The sequence below is a fragment of the Mesocricetus auratus genome, unplaced genomic scaffold, assembly GCF_017639785.1.
Source record: "Mesocricetus auratus isolate SY011 unplaced genomic scaffold, BCM_Maur_2.0 Super-Scaffold_6731, whole genome shotgun sequence".
NCBI lineage: Eukaryota > Metazoa > Chordata > Mammalia > Rodentia > Cricetidae > Mesocricetus > Mesocricetus auratus.
Window position 1 is genome coordinate 14,258,060 of NW_024429185.1, and position 19,803 is coordinate 14,277,862.

A 19,803-nucleotide genomic window follows, 5' to 3' on the forward strand; every position below is an offset into this window, starting at 1 on the left:
TAGCACAAAGAGAGATGCTCTCTCAGCCTGGACTCTTAGGGGAGTGCCTTGTCCCTACCAAGAGTAAAATGATAGACTCTAGATATCCCCTATGTGGAAGGATTTGGCAATAGGGTGGGAGGGAGGGTGGAAGGGGAGTGCGGGAGGAGGGGAGGGAGAGGGAACTGGGATTGACATGTAAAACAAGCTATTTAAAATTAAAATAAAAAATAATAAGGCTACTTAGTCATTTTCTTTTGTAACTAGGAAGAAAAGAAAAGCAAAATTGTAAAAATCTGAGCATGCCTTTAAGACTAGCTGAGTCCATTTTTAAAATCGAGACAAAAGGGACACCGTCACTCCCCCCTCAGAAGTGTCAGAGTTGTCTTTAAGACCATGTTGGAGTTTCTGCCTATTTCTGTGTGTTTTTCCGATTTTGGTTTTTATTTTGTCTTTTTGTCATTTGGTACACGGAAAGGAGTGGGGAGAAAAGGCATTCATCCATCTCTTGCCTCCTTTAATATGGACTAGAATAGTGAGATTATAGCAAGCCTGATCAAAATTGTTGCACCATTTCCAAGCCTGTCAGCAGCCTAGGAACTCTGGGTCTGGGCTTAAAGTCTCAAGGTGATGCTGTAAATTATTGACTGCCAGAGTTTTTTTCCCTCTTAATTTAAAGGGGAAGTATACGACATACTGTCTGCCCTTAACCCCTAACACCTTTAACGCATACATAACTGCCTGAAACACAGCTACAGAGAACAGGTATGCTTTGGCACTAAGACACTTTGAAAGGCCAATGGCATGAGTAACTTCAGGAGTCACAGTCCGTGGACGTATTCTGGCCAGCATTTTCCAACTGTGTCATTCAGCATCTCTTTACAACCTGGAACTTCACAATCTGGAACTGTCAGTTTCTCGGTTTAGATATCTCTCACGCCAGGAACCATGGCGGGGAACGAAACCACCAGAGTATCGCCTGGCGGGGAGTCATTGACGGTTGTGGGGTCCCGTCATGCGCTGATCCGGACCCTGGGCCTTCTCCGTCTGCTGCAACTGTTATCTACCTGTGTGACTTTCTCACTAGTGGCCCACGGAGGTATCTGGCTGGGCTCCATGGGTAAATGGTGCATGTTCTCCTGGTGCTTCTGCTTCTCCATGACCCTGATGATCCTCATTGTGGAACTGGGTGGTTTCCAGAACCGCATCCCCCTGTCATGGCTAGATTTCCCTATCACCTGCGCCAGCTATGCCTTCTTCTTCTGCCTGTCGGCTTCCATCATCTACCCTATCACCTATGTGCGGTTTTTGGGACAAGGATATGCCAGAAAACGTGCTGTCACCGCCACAATCTTCTCCAGCATTGCCTGTATGGCATATGCAACAGAAGTGACCTGGACTCAGGCAAGGCCCGGTAGGGTAAATTCCTACATGACCAGCGTGCCCGGGAAGCTCAAGGTCTTCGAGTCCTTTATAGCATGCGTCATCTTTCTCTTCATCAGCAACCCACACCTGTACATGCTTGAACCTGCCCTGGAGTGGTGCGTGGCTGTGTACTCCATATGCTTCATCCTAACCATGGTGATCATCGTGCTGAACCTGGGGAATTGTACCAACATTGTGCCCATGCCCTTCCCCACCTTCTTGAAAAGTGTGACCTACCTGTCTGTCTTCTTGTACGCTACTGCCATTGTCCTCTGGCCCCTCTACCAGTTCAGTGCGCAGTTTAATGGCCATCCCCACAGAAAAATGGATGTGACATGTCAGTACAAATATCCTCACTCAGTGTGTGCCTGGGATCGCCGATTAGCAGTGGCAATCTTGACTGGTGTCAACCTGCTAGCATATATAGCTGATTTTATGCACTTTTATACCAAGGTGTAAGATTCACAAGGGGATCCCGTGGCGTGGCCCTGATGCAACACCTTCATTCTTCTTGCCCTCTTTTCTCTTGTCCCCTTTGCTTTATACTTTTTTCCTGCTCCCATTTTCTCTTTCTGGTTTATTTTCCTTCCCTTTTCTTTTCTGGTTTGTTTTTCTTATCACATCTGGCTTTTTCCCTGAACTGTGTCTCCATAGGCCTCAGCTTCAACACTTTTGTTTGTCCAATCTGTTTTTCTATTAGTTTTCTCTTTCTTATATTTTTATTGCCTGGTCACATCTTTCTCTTTCCTGGGAGAGTCTTTGCACTTCTTGCTGTGTCTATCCACTACTTCTACCACTGAAGGTGTTAACTTCACATATTCAGAATCCTCTGCAGTTCTTCCTACCATGGGCCTAAGACGCCTTTTGCAAAACCATGAGCAAATGTTCAGGCTTTCTTTATGCACTGTTATTATTACTTTATGTGTGTAATGTTCCCTCAATTAATCCTTAATTTCTATTTCTAATCCTAAACATTATCACAAGTCAGTCTCTGTTTCTCTATCTGGAGTTACTCTTTGCTTGATTAATTACTAATGTATGGGTTTGTTCTCTGATTTAATATCTCAAGTCTTACTGAACCCATATACATAATACCAAAGCATATTTTATTTCATATGCTCAACTGGATACCATTATCTACTACATAAAAAGGTCGTATCTTAATAAATACATACCAAAGTACTTACTTTAGAAGTCCAACATATGGCATTCACACAATTTATGTAAACACATGGATAATAACAGCTTCTAATAAAGCCTACATTGTTTTGACTTAAGGTAAGAAATTGAATGTTTTTTATGTCATTGAATAAACAGTTTGCTATTATATAAACACAGCACATCCACATATATATACATACATACACAATATGTTGGTCATGACCCCTTTGGGAGTTTGAATGACTCTTTCACAGGGACGGCCTAATACCATCTGAAAACTTATATTTACATTATGATTCATAACAGTAGCAAAATGACAGTTTTGAGGGATCATTGTAAATAATCATATGGCTGAGGGGCACCACAATGTGAAGAGCTGTAGTAAAGCGTCTCAGCATTAGGAAGATTCAGAATCACTTTCATAAGGCATCACCAAATTTTTTTCATTGCACCATTTTTCTGTCTAGATTAATATTTCCACTGATTGCTGTGCTTCATTTTGTATAACTAAAGAAACTACAACTTTAATGCTACATTTTTAAAAACATTTTATATGCAGTAAACAGTTGAGTTTTTTTCACATCTAGTATTTTCTCACTTAACTTAGACAAGACTAAGGTGATTACCATGCTGTATTTTACAACACGATTATTCTGGCATTTTCTTAAATGTAGGAAGACCGTTTTAATAATTTTCACATAGAAGTTAATCAGTATTGATTTTAACTGCCAACTGATCCTTGTTTCCCAAAAATAGCACAACAGTTTGTCACAAAACTGATTGTATTTTCTTAACTTTCAAAATGGGGGCAAAAATTCATAGTATTTAGCTATTAATTAATCTTAATTAAGGAGAGCAAATGAAACTCTAGCCTGGATATTCATGAGTATATAAAAAACTTTAAATCAGCTCTGGGGAATATTTAAAAATACTTATTCATGACTATGAAATTTTGGGCAAGGTTACCACAGATCTGTCTCCAAAAAACAGTAGAGAAATATTTGGTTACTTAAAACTGTTTTAGTTAAAACATGACAAATCATTATCTATTTTACATTTTAGTAATTTTTGGTCTCAGTTTTGTATCCAAGAAAGGGAAAGAAAATTACTGAATATGCCATCAGGGAATCTTACAAGCATAGGGCCATAAATAATATTTATTGATGTTTAGGAGACAAATAGGATATAAAGTCAGGTTGCATATTTGTGTATTTTCCTAGAAACATTGCTTATTTTAACAGCTGAACAGTAAGATAGCACCTATCCCCAACAGAACTTCTCTAACAGAATCAAGCATGTTGGGGTTGTAAGGACAACATGATCCTGCCAAGGGCAGTACTTCACAGTGCTGCTGAGAAAATACTTTAAAGAAAAGTGAGAGTGGGAAGGTGTAACATCTTCCAGAGACTCACGGAGATAAATGAGGTAGATAAATACCAGTAGCTAAATCACTCAGTTGTTAACAGTTTTAACATGTTGTATTCCAAAGTAATCTCACTGTGAAGTTATTTTATGTCTATATAGTTGCTATGCGAAAGTCACCACCAGAGCTACATGTATAAATCTTACATTAGCTTTTAAATGATAAAAATATGCTCATACCACATGCATTTGATTAAGTCTAAAAGTGTCGGTCCTTAGGTAAAATTTGATTGTGAAATAGTGACTTATGAAATAGCAATCATAATGAGCCACTTTCAGGGAAAAACATGCAGACCTATCATCATGATTGCTGGAATTCATGGTTCTTTTGGAGCAGGGAACTATGTGTTTAGAATTAAATTGGAGGCAGGGAGTTGGGTATCCAAAAAGATGTCATTCACTGAGTCTTGCCTAGGAAAGACATAATTTTGTCATGGTGTCCATCATTAATGCTTTACCAGGAAATTAGATTGAAAACTTCACTTCAAATGCATTTCTCTAATTTCTATAGAAAGATTTTTTCCTCAAATATCCTCATCTTCTTATATAGACTCTTGAAGATAAGAACTTTTGAAAAAGCTGGAGCAGAGAAACAGAATGGTTTGCCAAGGTTCTGTGGTGAAAGTTCAAAAGAGCCAGATTTGCAGCTACATTAGCCATCTCCTTTTCACATGCAGTACTCCTTTCCTCCAGTGATAATTAGAATAAGAAAACTGTCAATGATTCTTTGGTTTGATACTCTTTATTCTGTAAGAATAAGTTGTGACGTAATACCGCCATTTGCCTGAATTGCCTGGTGGTATTACATACCATACTCCTCACTCCACTCCAGTTATAGTCTTTATAAAATAATTTATAAGAAGTAGATAGTATAGGAATTCAAGGAAAATTGCTATAAATATTTTATATTTTGATTTGTTAACCAGCTCAAATTATTAATCATACAGAATCCCAATAAATAAAAAATTAAGAGTAATGGTGCTTTCCATTTTTGAACACTTTAACCCCATGCCCAATAATGAGCAGAGCCTTGCCCACCTTAGGTTTTAAAAATGACAACTTTTACTTCATGTGTGTAAAATTAGTAAGTGAGTTACTTTATACATAGAGGGAATAACTTTTAAGGGGGGGTTATTAGCTGGATTGAAGCAGATCACTATTTAAGAACATAGTGTAATTTATTTCACAAATTAATAGAGCTTATAAGGCCCAAGAAGCATGATGATCCAAATTGAACTTCTCAGCGAGCAACAGTTTCTTGAATAAAACCTGGGATTCTGCATGAATAAAACTCATGGTAATAATTTACAATATTTTCTAGTTCAAATATTTGATAATGTTATAATTATTTAAATGCCTACAATTTTCTTGGCTATTCCAATACTAGCATCAATATAATTAGCCATATAAAAACATTTAGAACTTTAAACTTAAGCTGAAACACTTGGATTATTATATAATCCAACTTCTGGTATTGTATTTCAAATATAGAGTCAATATTAAAAAAAGAAATAACTAAATTAGCCTCAAAATGTAAATCTTACCTTCAGAGATGCTTTTCATATAAAAACAAATTCAACAGACTTCTGGTAATTTAAGCAAAAATGAAAGTATTCCAAGTCATCTATTTTAAAACTACTTTTAAAAAATTCATACCATTTTTTTTAATTCATACCATTTTTACTTTTACCATTACATAACCATTAACCCTGAAACTTTATGATTATTATCTTGACTAAATCATTGTAAATACTAACTTTTTATTGACATATTTATTTTTCTTAAAATTTTCTTAATGTCTTAATTTGCCTAATTGAATTCAAATTTCTTTAATGTTAAACATGTCATTTGTGGAGTCACATTATGTTCTTGTATGGAGTTCTCTATATTTGCAAACCTGACTTAAAAATCTCAAGATGATGTTTAAAGATAACAAGGACCCATTCTTATATTTAAAGTTATGGATAAGTTTGAAGTAATTGTTGCATTAAAAAAGTGAATATTGGTTAGATATAACTGAACCTGAATAAATTTTGAACTGATTCCTTTCACAAGAAACAAAACATTCATGGTTTTGTACAGTGGATAAACAAATTTATGCAGAAAATAAGAAAATTTACAATAATGTCTTCAAGAAGAATTATTAATAAAACAACAAAAAATATCAGTTGTTAGAAGATGAAGTAGGAACTTCTATAGTCAGTTGGTAAGAATGCTGGGAACTTGACATGAAATGTTTCAATTAATTAAATCTTGCTGTTTAAATTTTGTGAAACTTTTCCCTCACAAATTTACAGCAATGCTATAACCTATGTGTAATAAGAATATTATCAATTTTAATTCAGAAAACTTTATTGGCTTAAAATATACTTTCAAAATTAATTATGAATCCTGTTATACACAGTTAAATGTACGAAATTCAAAAAGTGTTATATGGCTGCTTGCATAACTCAGAGGCTCAGTAATTTTTAAGCATGTGTAAAATCCTTTGTTTACATCCTTGAACAAAAATTTCTTATAAGGAATGAGACTCTGAGTTAGATATGTTCTCCTAGAATATCTGTTAGCCTTTGGGCAGGCAGAGTCAAGAAACATGTTCAGAGATCTGGCTGCCTCTACATTTACACTTAACCTACATTGTCATACTATAAAACTCATTTTAAGAAATGCTCATCAGGCTGCAGTGATGTTTCAGTAGTTAAGAGTAACTGCTGCTCTTTTTCAGTTGATTGGAATCACAACATCTAACAGGGTGACTTGGCTGCTTGTAACTCTAGCCCCAGGGATCTGTCTTGTCTTCCAGTGTCTTCACACACTGCAGTCAAATGCACACTGCCCACGATTCCGCCCATATTAAATTATTTTAAAAATATAAATAAAATCTTCTTTACACATGGATTACGCATTAAAAATGTTTAAAGGAGAACACTTCATGGAAGTTTATTGGTTCTTTTGAATTTTTTTAATGAAGGCTCATGTTTATTGCCTGGCCGAACCCTATTATGGTATACATTTACTTTACCAAGTATGACTGTAGTAATGTTGCTGCTAGTCACACAGATCATGACACCCCCACATTCTAAGATATTTTTAACAGTTCTTTTATTCAGTTCTCCCAAAATAAGAAAGAGTTTTGACTGCTGAAGTGATAACCCTAATTATTGTAAACAAAAGCTGGCCTTTCTTCAATTCCTTCTGCTCACTTCCCTTTCTTTAATTGACCCAGCAGCTGTCACTCTTGATGCACCAAGCTCCCTGTAGCTCAGTATTGATTCTCCGAGAAAGCTACATTGAAGTAGCTGCTCTTGAATCTAATTTTTTCATCCAACTTGACTTTGTACTAGTTTGAACAAGCAATGCCATCTCTTTCTCTCAAAAGATGTATGCCATGGAAATACAAAAAGGAGTCCTGGAGCCTGGAGCATTCATTATGGCAGAAATACGGTAAACATTTATTATATCAGAAATAGCAGACTGCACACCACTGACCGAACAACGGATGTGTCAAAATGATGCATTACTTGAATTTTGCTTCACTTTCCTCTCTCCTTTCTACCTGAAAACAAACATGGGACTGGATTTTAAAAAGTAAAATAAAACTGGAGAAAGACTAAATGATATGATATCAGAGCTCCCTGAAGACATAATAAAAGGAAATTGGTAGAGGTCATTATGATTCCTGTTTATTGATTAAAGTAGTCAATATCATTAGCAGCTAGTAGAAAAACAAATTCATTGTGAAATTCCAGGTACAGTGTTAAAGGAAATACAAAGTTAATGTAGTTGAACATTTGAAGAAACAACACATTCAACAACTAATATCAAAAAGGTAGAATTAATAGTCAAATTATCAAAGTATTTCCTATAGACATTAAAAGATTTGCAATGTGTAAAATGGAGCAAAATGTGATTTTGTTGGGATTATATGTCCTAAAAGTAAATATTTGAATGAGGCAATGATGAGTAAAATATTCTCTGCATGAACACACAATTGATATGTTCTGGTATTATTTCTCTGGTCCCTGGTAATCCCTCACAACATAGAATCTGTGTTATTAATAATACTGGAAACCCTATTATAAGCTTCACAAGACAAAAGTCTTATTCCTGTTTCTCTTAATTAGGGAATACATGTTTATAAAGTTAAACAAATAAATATATTTCATTGAGATAAGTTTTAGAGATTATTTGAATGTACTAGCCATCAACTGAGTAGAATATTGGGAACTAAGAATAACATGTTATTCTAATATTCCATCACTGTATCTCTCTAAATCTATCAATTTTAAAATTCACTCTACCATAAACAATGATAGTATGCTCTAGATGTCAAAACCAAAAACTAACCCACCAGCCTCTATGAGTGTTTTCAAGGAATATATTTTATCAAGGAATATATACATATTAATGCATACATACATACATATATACATAAATGCATGAATAGAAGAAAATACTCTACTGGATGATATGTCTACAGTCTTTTATGTCAAGTTACATCCTATTCCTGCAGATCTTCAGCAGGATGTGTAAACACAGGTTAATGACCGAAATATATGCTAATCTAAGTCACTACCACTCAGTAGCCACAGAAGGCTATAATCACAGGGGCTATCATGATTCAGTGATTCCTTTAGGTGCTATAGACACCAGCTATACCATCAAGTGTGCCTTCTCCACAAGCTTAGCCTAAATGCCTTGTGTAGATTATACAGTACAGAAAGTGAAGGGAAACGTTTTTGTTGTTGTTATTTTTGTTTCTTTTTCACAAACTAAAGCCTAAATTTAAAACTTACAATTTGTTTGATTTGGAATAATAAACCATCTAAATCAAATTTATCCTTTAAAATTTTCATGGGTTGCCACAGTACCAGAAGGCATTCATACAGGACCCTGCCAAACATGCTCTGCATGCAGAGAAGAATGCTCCAATTTACATTCTTTGAAAAAGGACAGCTCAACCGAATTTAATGTATTTTGGCTGACGATTTGTATGCTTAGTCTCTACCCAACACACTTTACTCTGAAAGAGCCAAGCCATAAAGCCTAGAATTATAGTTTATAATAGGAAGTTTGATAGAGTTGCTTGCACTGATATTCCCCCTGGTGTAGCAGGAGCATAATTTGTATTTTAAAGAGATGGGAATGTTCCTTGTGGCCAAAAATAAAAGGAATAGTAGACTTTATAATGATTATTTCTGAGAACTCATCTTTTCTACCTCTCTGCATAAGCTAGAGTATTTTTAGACTATTTCATCATTTATATATAATGATAGATTATATATGTCTTTGTGGACCTAATTTGATTTTTAAATCATTGAGGATTTATAAAGCATGACTGAAATATTCACCAGAGGATTGTCTAAGTTAACTTGGCTCTCTTTTCTTCCACACTTAACCACAGAGAAAAGTTCAGTGGAAACAGGTCAGGCAGAGAGAGAAGGGTTGGGATGGTTGGGGGACTGTTCGTTCTGACCAATAGAATATCAGTGCTGGAGAACACAGAACTGTGGACTGTTCCACCAGATCATCTCTAAGAGGTGCATAGCAGCAGCAATGGGGAGAACATCAAGTCTTGTCTTCTGGACATTTGCTGATGATCCAGGTCTGCAGCACATTCTCAGCATCACTGCAGACATTTTCACCCAGGGTACGTAAGGCTGACTTCACTATTACTGCTCTTAAGGATCCAAATACCCTGAATTCATGCAAGGCTTTATAAGCTTTAAACTCTTGGTGTTCACAGGCAAACTTTAAGTATCTAGGAAATAATTTGTCTTTCTTACAAAGTTTTCCCATAGTACTTTCACAACTTGTAAAGCTATGGACGTACACATGTACACCTAGCAATAATGATTTTGTTTTTGCTTACCTTGCATCAAACTAATTAGACTGTGTGAATGTTGGAGAAAAGGGAATGGAAATCAGGGAAGAGTCCCCAGATTAGTTATTCAGTACCAACTGTTCAGTCATAAAATCATATACATGTAGGCTACATTATATAGACATAGCAAGTTATCTTTATAAACTTGTTAATACATATAGTAATTGTTTACACACACATATAGAGATAAAATATGCATATACATGTTTTCATAGATAGATAGATAGATAGACAGAGAGAGACAGAGATAGATACATAGATAGGTGTCCCAAAACAGTAAAAGAAATGGAAAACATAAATTTAAAAGAAAGCAAAGAGGTACATGGGTAGGATTGGGGGAGGAAAGGTAACAAGGAAAATAATATATTTTAATTTCAAAACATAAAAAAGCAATACATAAGAAAAAAGGGAAAATTTCACTTATAAAATAACTTTAAAGACTCTAGGCAGTAAAATATTGACTGTTCAGACAAAAATTAAACTAAATTAAAATAAAACTGAATTTTTAATATACTTTTGTATTATCTAATTGACCTTTCATAAATTGTTTTTAGCTAGAATGGTAGTATCAATACCAAATGTTATTGGTTTTTGTTTGTAAACTTGCCAACTGTTATTAATATTAAAAGCTGTCTCAGGATCTTTGTGAAGGCAGACACAATATATCTTACCATGTTCAGGTGATGTTCAAATCAAGCAAATGCTGTGCTTTGTCATACCATCTGCACACAGATATCCAAAACTTAAGAGCATTGATCGAAATGAAAATTCATTAAGGTGAGAGAGAGGCAGCCACTCTTTTGAAAGTAGTTCCTTTTTTACCTGTAGTACCAGCATGAATGGCTCAGGGAAGCCTGGAACTAATTCTTTTTAAAGGGGCTCTTGAGAAAGACAAGAACACATGTTCTTGGCAGAGAAAGAAAAGGCTTTAGAGTAGTTCACATTTACCCCACTACAAGCCAAATTAATGACATGTTAATATCAAAGTTCTCCTTTGAGGTTTAGGCAACAAGACCGCATCTACTGACAAAAGGCTCCATATGCGTCAGGCAAAATGTACTAATGGGTTCATCTTGTGCATGTATGTATACATGTGTGTGCATTTGTGTATGCACGTGTGTGTGTGTGTGTGTGTGTGTGTGTGTGTGTGTGTACACCAAACATATATGAGGAGAGATGATCCCCTGTGGAAATGGTACTCCAGTACACAGAGGGAAGACCTGTTTACATTTTATATTTTTAAGTTCTTTAAACTTTTATATGTAATTTATATGGTTTATTCAATCAAAAACTGATACAATCACAAAATGATTTTTAAAACATACACATACATATTAAATAATGGCCCAAGTTCATAACATTATTCCAAGAATATTATAAATTATATGATGTCAAATATAACATTTGTTCTTGCTCAGAAATACAGAAATACAGAAAGCTTCCTGATTTTAGCATTTATCTAAATCTCATGAGTGATATACTCTTGAGATTCTTCACAAGATATCTGATCCACCTCTAAAATTAATCACCATTGGTGAGAAAATTTCAACATGTAATGGGTGAATTAATATTTAGGTTCTAGCATAAAAATAATCAAATATAATGAAGCCAATAAACCAAACATTTATTCTGGACTTACTCATATTTACCAACCTATGGAATTTCAAACTATCGAGCTCTTGTGACCTCAGCACTTGTGGACACATGCATCATGTGGATAAGTAGTAAGGTGATGTACAACCAAATCGTATATCAACTAGGCATTAAAATGAGAAATAGGTACAACCTAATTTTATATTTAATCTTCCTATGGACCCAAAATATTAATAATATATACATTGCTGCATATAAAATGTGCTAGAACATTATTCTATTGTTCTAGTAGTTGTTTATGTAACACTCTCTAGAACATATAAAGCAAGTAAAACAACTAGGTGGAAGAAGAAATAGTCCTTGCTATCACACATATTAACGGGGTCAAATTTCACTGTAGTTGTAACTCTCTTTTGGGTGTAAGGAGGAAGTGAGACTTCAGCTTTTCTAAAACAAGGTGTAGGTATTTTGTGTGAGCTATGTAACTCCTTCCAATGGCACATGTTACCAGTGCTTAGTCCTCAGTCCTTTTATTGTCAGGGGCTTTAGGATGTGCAACCTCACTGGCAGAAGCATGGGCTGGGATCTGTTGGTTCTGCCTGCTATCTTTGGTCGGCTTTCTCTGCTTCCACTTTGTGAGGATGTGAAGCAGCCCTTGCCACCTTGTATCCCAGGCCAGAGTCATTCCACAGTGTCTCCTCTGCCATAATGGCATGAGACTCGGAGAAACCAGAGGTCAAAATAAATTCTTCCCTGAAGTTGTCTTTGTCAGACATCTGTCTCAGATGATTTAATGCTATCCATGTTGCTCTTCCTTTTTCCAACAGTTTATATTTAGAGTAAATGTAGCTTCATTCCAAACAATTACAGGATATCACATGGAGGAAGGAAAGTTGAGTTTCAATGTACTTGACATATACCATAGATAGAAGGATGGATGGATAGATAGATATACAGATATACAGATAGATAGATAGATAGATAGATACATAGATAGATAGATACATACATACATACATACATATATAGATACATAGATACATAGACAGACAGACAGACACAGACAGGCAGGCAGGCAGCCAGACAGATAATTAATGGATTTTTTTACTAAGGTGAGAATAGAGAATGTAGTTCCTGTCTAGAAATCAAATTATGTATGGTTTTGTCTCCTATTACTCCTAATTAAAATATAGGGAAGTCTGATGAGCAATCCACACTTGACTTAGTCAAGTTGACGATGAAAATAAAGAAGTCCACAAGCACCTCGTGTAGGTTGTGCCATGTAAGCTGTTGCTCTGAGCAGCAGTGTCAGACAGAACACCCCTCTAAATAATTCCCTAATGGGACTATGGCTTTGATACACTGAGTGAATTCAGGATCATTGTCAGACATGTCCTGTTCATTTTGCTTTTCAGTTTTGGAATTTTGATGAGCAGTTATCAAACAGCCCGCTTGGATTTCACCTAACCTGGAGGGAAATAGGCACAATGAAATCAAATTCATCAGTGTCAACACACGCACACACACACACACACACACACACACACACACACACCTGATGCCAATTTATTCTAATGAAATAGCAACTAAGGAAGTCCAGTACTGTTTTATAAATAAAGCATTTGCTATTTAGAACATCACATTGCTTAGTGATGACAGCTCTGAACAAAATGATTTCTGAAAATATTTTGATAAGACTTAACTGAAAATTTTGCTCTTAAAACAATGGTACTAAAAGTCATTTTGCACAGAGTGTTTTTCTCTGTAAATCATGTACATCCTTTAACTTACATTTTATTTATAGTATTAGCTCATACCATCATGTAATAAAGTAAATTTCTTGAAACTGATGTGCCATTTACAGGTAATATTTTATAATTCTATAGTAATTTTGATATATACTATAGAGACAATATTTTACAGTTCTATAGAATTTTTATGTGTGTGAGCCCCATGACAGCATTTAATATATAGTTCATTTATATAAATAATCCTTTCATTTATTTAAAACTGTCATCTTTTATTTCAATTTTAGTTACTTCTCAAGCTCTCTATGAGAATTTGCATCTACTTCAATAGAACATATGAACATTTTAAAGAGTCACTGTGCATAACACAAATGTGTTTCCAGAAATGTTACATCAATATTTTATTTCATTGGTTTATTTTATATTTTTGAACTTCGTATGTGAGCATTCATCTATATCACTCCTATCTTCTCCTTTCAACCCCTCCCATGTGCTTCAAAATTTCTCTTTACAATCCATGACTTCTTTGTCTTTAATTATTACAATTTATTATAATTATTTAACACACACCAATCTACATATATATATATATGTTTGTGTGTGTTTAGATATATAGGTAGATAGATAGATAGATATATGAATACAACATTGTTAGTTCACAGATATTGTCATCTGTACATGATTTTTATGACTGACCACCTGGAATAGATAACCAATTAGGGGTCACCCCTGGAGAAGACTAACTCTTTCTGGATCAGGAGTCATTAATTGCCTGTAGCTCTTCATTTCGTGCTGGGGTCCAATGATATATCCCCTATCGATGTTGGGCTGTTAACTAGTCTGGCCAGTTTTTAGCTGTGCTTATACCACCTTATTGTTGAGACATCATTGGTGCAGTTTCTCTGTCATATATAAAAATAAAGTCTCTCAGAAGACGTCCTAATTTTCTGCCTCTTACATTATTTCCACCATTCTTCTCCAATAATCCCTGAGCTTCAACGTAGCAACTATGGTCAGGATTTATCAACTGGCTCTGGGCATTTCATATCTACTTGTTCCCTGCATTTTGACCAGTTTTCACTTAATGATTTTTGTCTGTTGTAAATAGAAGGTATTTTGATGCAAGGTAGGAACTATGCTTATCTGTGGAGGTATGCTTAACTGGTTTAAGAAAGTATGAGTCATAGGTTCTCCTCCAAGATCTATGACTCCATTAGCAAGACATAGTTGGCTAGGTTTATTTTTTTTTTACTATTTCAAGCATAATTTCCCTCCTGTTGAGCAGGCTTAATTCCAATTAGACAGCTATTGGTTATTGCTAAGATCTAAGTGTCAATTTTCTACCCTTGGGGATAATTTGCCAAGTTGGTTATATAGAATTTGTTTAAATACTGTGTATGCACATACATGCATAGATGCATTGATAAATAAGAGTAGATAGACAGACAGACAGACACTTTGTTGCATTTTATATATTCCAGTAAGTTTGCCTAGTCCTCCCACCACCCACTCTGTATGCTTTCCATATAGTACCTTACTTTTCACAGTTGCTGCTGCCTTTATTTGAGATAACAATTTTTCTTTAATCAAGTAGTTATTTTGTTTAATAAGAAATGAAAATCATATATAGCAGCTTCATAAGTTTTCCTAGACTATATTTTCTCTGATGCATTCTTCTACATCTTGAAGGGTATTTTTAGGAGAAGATGTTTAGAATTTGTTTCTGTTCCTTTCTCCCTCATGGCTGTGTACATGTGTGCACACGTGTGTGTGTGTGTGTGTGTGTGTGTGTGTGTGTGTGTATGTGTGTTTGCTTGTACATTGAACTGCTTTTGCAGAGTAATTTTTTGCAATGTAGTTATCCCTCTAGGCAATGTTGTACAACTATTACATTTCAGAGCTGCCTGGGGAAAAGGCAGATGAGTAGCTTAGGGAAGGAGTCCTTTGAGGTAAGGGAGGAGTTTGTTCCTCCTCATCAATTCCTCCTCTATAGAAAACTCCTTTTCCACTTTATTGTAGTAGATGAAGAGGAAGCGGTTGTGATTCAGGTTCCAACTTTTCTTGTTTTCTTCTGGGAGTAGAAGGACATATGGGAACATCCTTCAGTGAATGGTCTCTAACTTTATTAACAAAGGAAAACCACTTTGCATTCTACAGACAGTGATCTTCTAATACACTGACCTGACTTTACAAATCCTAGGTTTGATGGATAGACCACCATACAGATAAAGTGGAAAAAGAAAATAGCTCCATTCAAAGAGTAAGCAGTTTGGATGATATATTTGAAACTGGTATTAAAATAATGACTATTGCATTAAAAACAATTCATTCTAAATTGGATAAAATAAACATTAATTATGTTATATTTATATTAGGTACATACTGTGATTTTATTGAGACTCTGATGTTCATTTCAAATTGTAGTCAAAAGTCAAACCATGGTTGGGAGATAGATGTTGTCACAGCCATAACTTTGCTCTTATCTGTTATATTATGCCTCCTGGACATAATTTCTGAAGTATGGAAAGCAGAATTATGAAAAATGGTGCCAGTAAGCCTACAAAAAGAGAGGACTTATATGGAAGGCAATTTGTTCAGAACTTTAATTCTCTTTGTGCTATTTGGTCAAGCTAGAAATGCAGTTCTTTTCCTAAATTTGGAAAAGTTCTGTTCCAAATAAAAGTTAACTTGCTAAGGTTCACTAAGAACAGAAGAGGAAAACAGTGTTGATTTATCCATGGCACATAGGTACAATATCTAAAAGTATGTTACTAAGCCAGGACTAATTTAAGCAAATGATTAAGAATTGTATGCAAAAATGTCAGTAGAACATATCAAAATATTCCTTTGTGTATGCATATGTGGTTTAAATATATGCATGTGTTTATTGGTAAGTACATATTCATGGGTAAATGTGTATGCTTTAAAACACCTAATTTATTTTTCTTACTCAGTGAATCCATATGATTTTTTAACCAGAATGAGAAAGTAAAATTTCTATTCTTTTAGGAAGATGCCTTTTTATTAGAAAATAACAAAGTATCTATTTTAGTCAGAATGCTTGTACCATGTCTCACTACATATTGAAAACAAACACTTCTGACAGATTGAAGAGTTAAGGGGCACTAAGCATTCTGCTTTGTGTGACTTTGTAAAACTATTTTATTTGTAGTATTCTGATGTCTTGTGAATGGGGGAAGAATAGTTTATTTTGCAAAATTTCTCAATCTTTTTCAGTCAGTAGAACAGAAATTTACTCCTTTATGCAAACAAAAGTAGTATCAAATCACATTGACTCTAAGGCAAAGGATAAATGAAAATTAATATGTAACCTACATTAGGATTATTTTTTTGTGCGTGTGTGGAGAAAATCAATGTTCCTAGTCAACCAGAAAGTAAATGTACATATATACATAGAGATAATGATTACCTGGAGCCAAGGACTCAGGTATTTCAAAAATTTGTAATGCAATACTAATTTCTATTTTAAATAGCCATTTATTTATTTATTTACTTATTTATTTGGTGTGTATACACAAATGTGTGTATTTACGTAAGTGGCATGTGTGTATGTACATGTGTGTATATATGTGTGTGCATGCTGGCATCTGTGTAGTGAACATGGAACAGGGCACAGAAGAGGATAGCATCCTGGATTTTGCTCATTCTATCAACCATGATGGTCCAGGGGATTGAAATCCAGTCCTCAGACTTGTCAGCAAGTGCATTTATTTTCTGGGCCATCTTGTAGGCCCTATTTTTACAGATAGACAGACATACACACATACACACTCCAAATTCTCAGAAATGTGTGGAAATGTCTACATTGCTCGTTTATTTTTTTATTAAGATTGAATTAACTTTCTTCATACTCTCTGTACTTTTGTCCTTTAACTATCCTACTTATGAACTTAATGTGAACTTCACCTTATTAATGAGCCTTCCATATTCATAAAGTTTTATTTATTTATTTATTGATAACTTTGTCCTTAAATTTACATCATTTTCCTATTCCCTTTCATCTTCAAAATCCTTCCTTATAGCACTCCCTGCTGTCCTTCAAATCCATGATCCCTTTTTCCAATAATAGTTGTTATATTATTGTATACGTATATACACATATTTCAAAATACACAGATACAGTCTAGTAAGTCTGTATGTATTACCCGAATAAGCAGTTTGTGTGTTCTAGCATGAGAAAGAATATTTCTCTAGATAACAAAATAATTTGTTTTAGACCACAGAAAACAAGCATTTGCAATCTTTCTACTTCTGAACCCATTGACCCTGACACCTTTTGCTGTGCATATTAACAATAGTAGATGAGACAGGGAAGGGCTGATCACTGCTTATGGAGGAGGTACAGTTAAAAATGAGCAAAATGTCCTCCTGAGGTATTATTGCACAACTGGGAAACAATGCATAACAGGGAAGGGTTACACATTTTGAAAAGCTAGGACAATGACTAGTGAATGTTTTCTGACACCAGGATGAGTGAGGAAAGGCTCTGTGTAACCTATATAAACACCACCCAATGCACATGTTGAATGAAACATCCTGGGGTATATTCAAGTTATTTCTTTTAAATAATAAAGAAGACCTCTTCAGTACTTTGTAGCCTGCCTATTTGCCATTCATTCTCAGCCTGGGAGGCGGCTGACTCTGTATCCTTTCCTGTAGGTTAGAACACTAAGAGAGCATTTTAACAATGTTTCAATGCCATGGAACCAGCAAAGAAGCCCATACAGGATTCAAACTCATTGTGTGTGTCTCTCTCCTCTCAAATATTGCAAGTTACTCACTTGTTTCTTTTACCACGATATGAACTAATTTCTGATTGTATTTTTACTGTCTTTAAAAAATGAGGGTTTTAAGTGACCCATCGGCAAGCAAAAATGTTTATTTTCTCACTTTTTAAAAATGTCACATAAGTAAACGCTAAGGAAATGCCATGATGTCACGATGTGAGGTTGGCTATGAATTAAAGACTAGTAAGAAAAAGAAATGTTGGTAGCAATAAATAGCTTATGGTTACATTTAGCCAGCAATCAAAATTATATGTAACAAAGAATGTTACACATTTTTTAAAATGCAATTGTAGAAGATAGCCACATTTTTTCCTTAGAGTGAAATCAGTTGGCCTTTTGCCCTGCTCTGCATGAGGCAGAAGAATTGTATATACAGAAGGGAAAATACAAGCTGGTCTGGGCTTTAGAGTCTCCTGCCAAGTCCCAATATCAGAGACAGCGTGAATAGCCCCTCCCTGCCAGGACTAATAATTCATCATGCCATCTCCTTTCAGCTTCCATTGCTGCCAGGGAGAAGCCACATTGAATTTAATAAGTTGAATAAAAGTTATTTTCAGTGTCTGTATAGATTTTGGCAAAGTGCCTCCCTGGTGGTTTCCTAATACTGGCAGCCCTGTAATATCAAAAGTCTTGCCACTAGTTGCAGATCTCAGAATAAACAACACTGTTCAACTGGTAGGGTTTCCTCTTGTTCCTACTGATGAAAAGTCTTTTTGTGCATCTTAGCATCTTCAACCCCTGGACCTCTCCAGTGATTGTGTAAATGAGTAGCTATAAGCATTAGGACAAACACAAGTACTTTGTTTCACTTTTTCCAGTGGACTTTTCTGAAGTTCACAAGAAAAACTGACTTCCCGAAACCATCTTTTATATTCATTCCAAATAGCGTGTTTCATTGGCCTCATAAAATTATGGGAAACCACAATTGGCTAAATTACGCTATAAAGTGAGGGTTTCCGTTCTTATTTAAATATTTATATTATTTTGCTTCATTAATAAGTCATTTGTGATGTTTAGGATTGAACTTGGGAATTTGCAGGAGCTTATGCATTAGTGAGTTTCACACCCAGACTCACACACACACACACTCTACCATTAGAATAATACAAATTATTGTCTCCCAAACTAATTTACAGTTTACTTGTCTTATAGCAAATAGTTTTTTTTTCTAAAAAGCATCTGTTTCTGAAGAAGGTAATTTGAAAACCCCTATGCTCCAATTAAACAAGACAAGCTTCTTGTTTTGTCATTAGAGAGAACTGTTTATTGACCCAAAATAGCTACTAACACATATCCCTAGCCCCAATTTGTTCTATGGTTTTGAACACTACAGACAGTACATGAATCCCCTTGGCATATCTCTAGCAAGCTCTACGAGGAAAGGCCAAAGTTGTGTTAGCTTTACTTTTAAGCTAAGATACATTACATTTTTATTGTCTTAATTTGACAACCTCTGGGTTAACACAAAGCATTTTTAAATATTTAAATTTATGGCTACAACTCACACATATTAGAGATTTTTGGAAAACACACACAACAACAAAAAACAACAAAGCCTGGCAATATTATATTCTTTAATAGTTGACTGTGGCTCAAAGACTAACTATATAGACACTGCTAGCAAATCATTCAATAACATCATAGGCTAAACATAGGCCAGGAATCAGCCCCTACACTTACTTGCTTATCTGTCATTCATGAGGTAGCATCACAAGCCACATTATTACCATCCACCATATGTGACACATGGAATGTTTAAAAGGTCTTGGCCATTAAGCCTAGT

The 19,803-nt window shown here is 35.1% G+C and overlaps 2 protein-coding genes across 2 annotated transcripts in view; both read left to right on the top strand.

Moving 5' to 3' along the window:
• Nucleotides 1-19,803, top strand: part of Galntl6 (polypeptide N-acetylgalactosaminyltransferase like 6) — a 1,054,334-nt gene that overhangs the window by 222,769 nt on the left and 811,762 nt on the right. The window lies entirely within an intron of this gene.
• LOC106021543 (myeloid-associated differentiation marker-like) lies at nucleotides 665-2,685 on the top strand. Its single transcript, XM_013117161.3, has one exon. It carries the CDS (start codon nucleotides 928-930, stop codon nucleotides 1,861-1,863), a length of 936 nt encoding a protein of 311 aa, XP_012972615.1. The 5' UTR covers nucleotides 665-927; the 3' UTR covers nucleotides 1,864-2,685.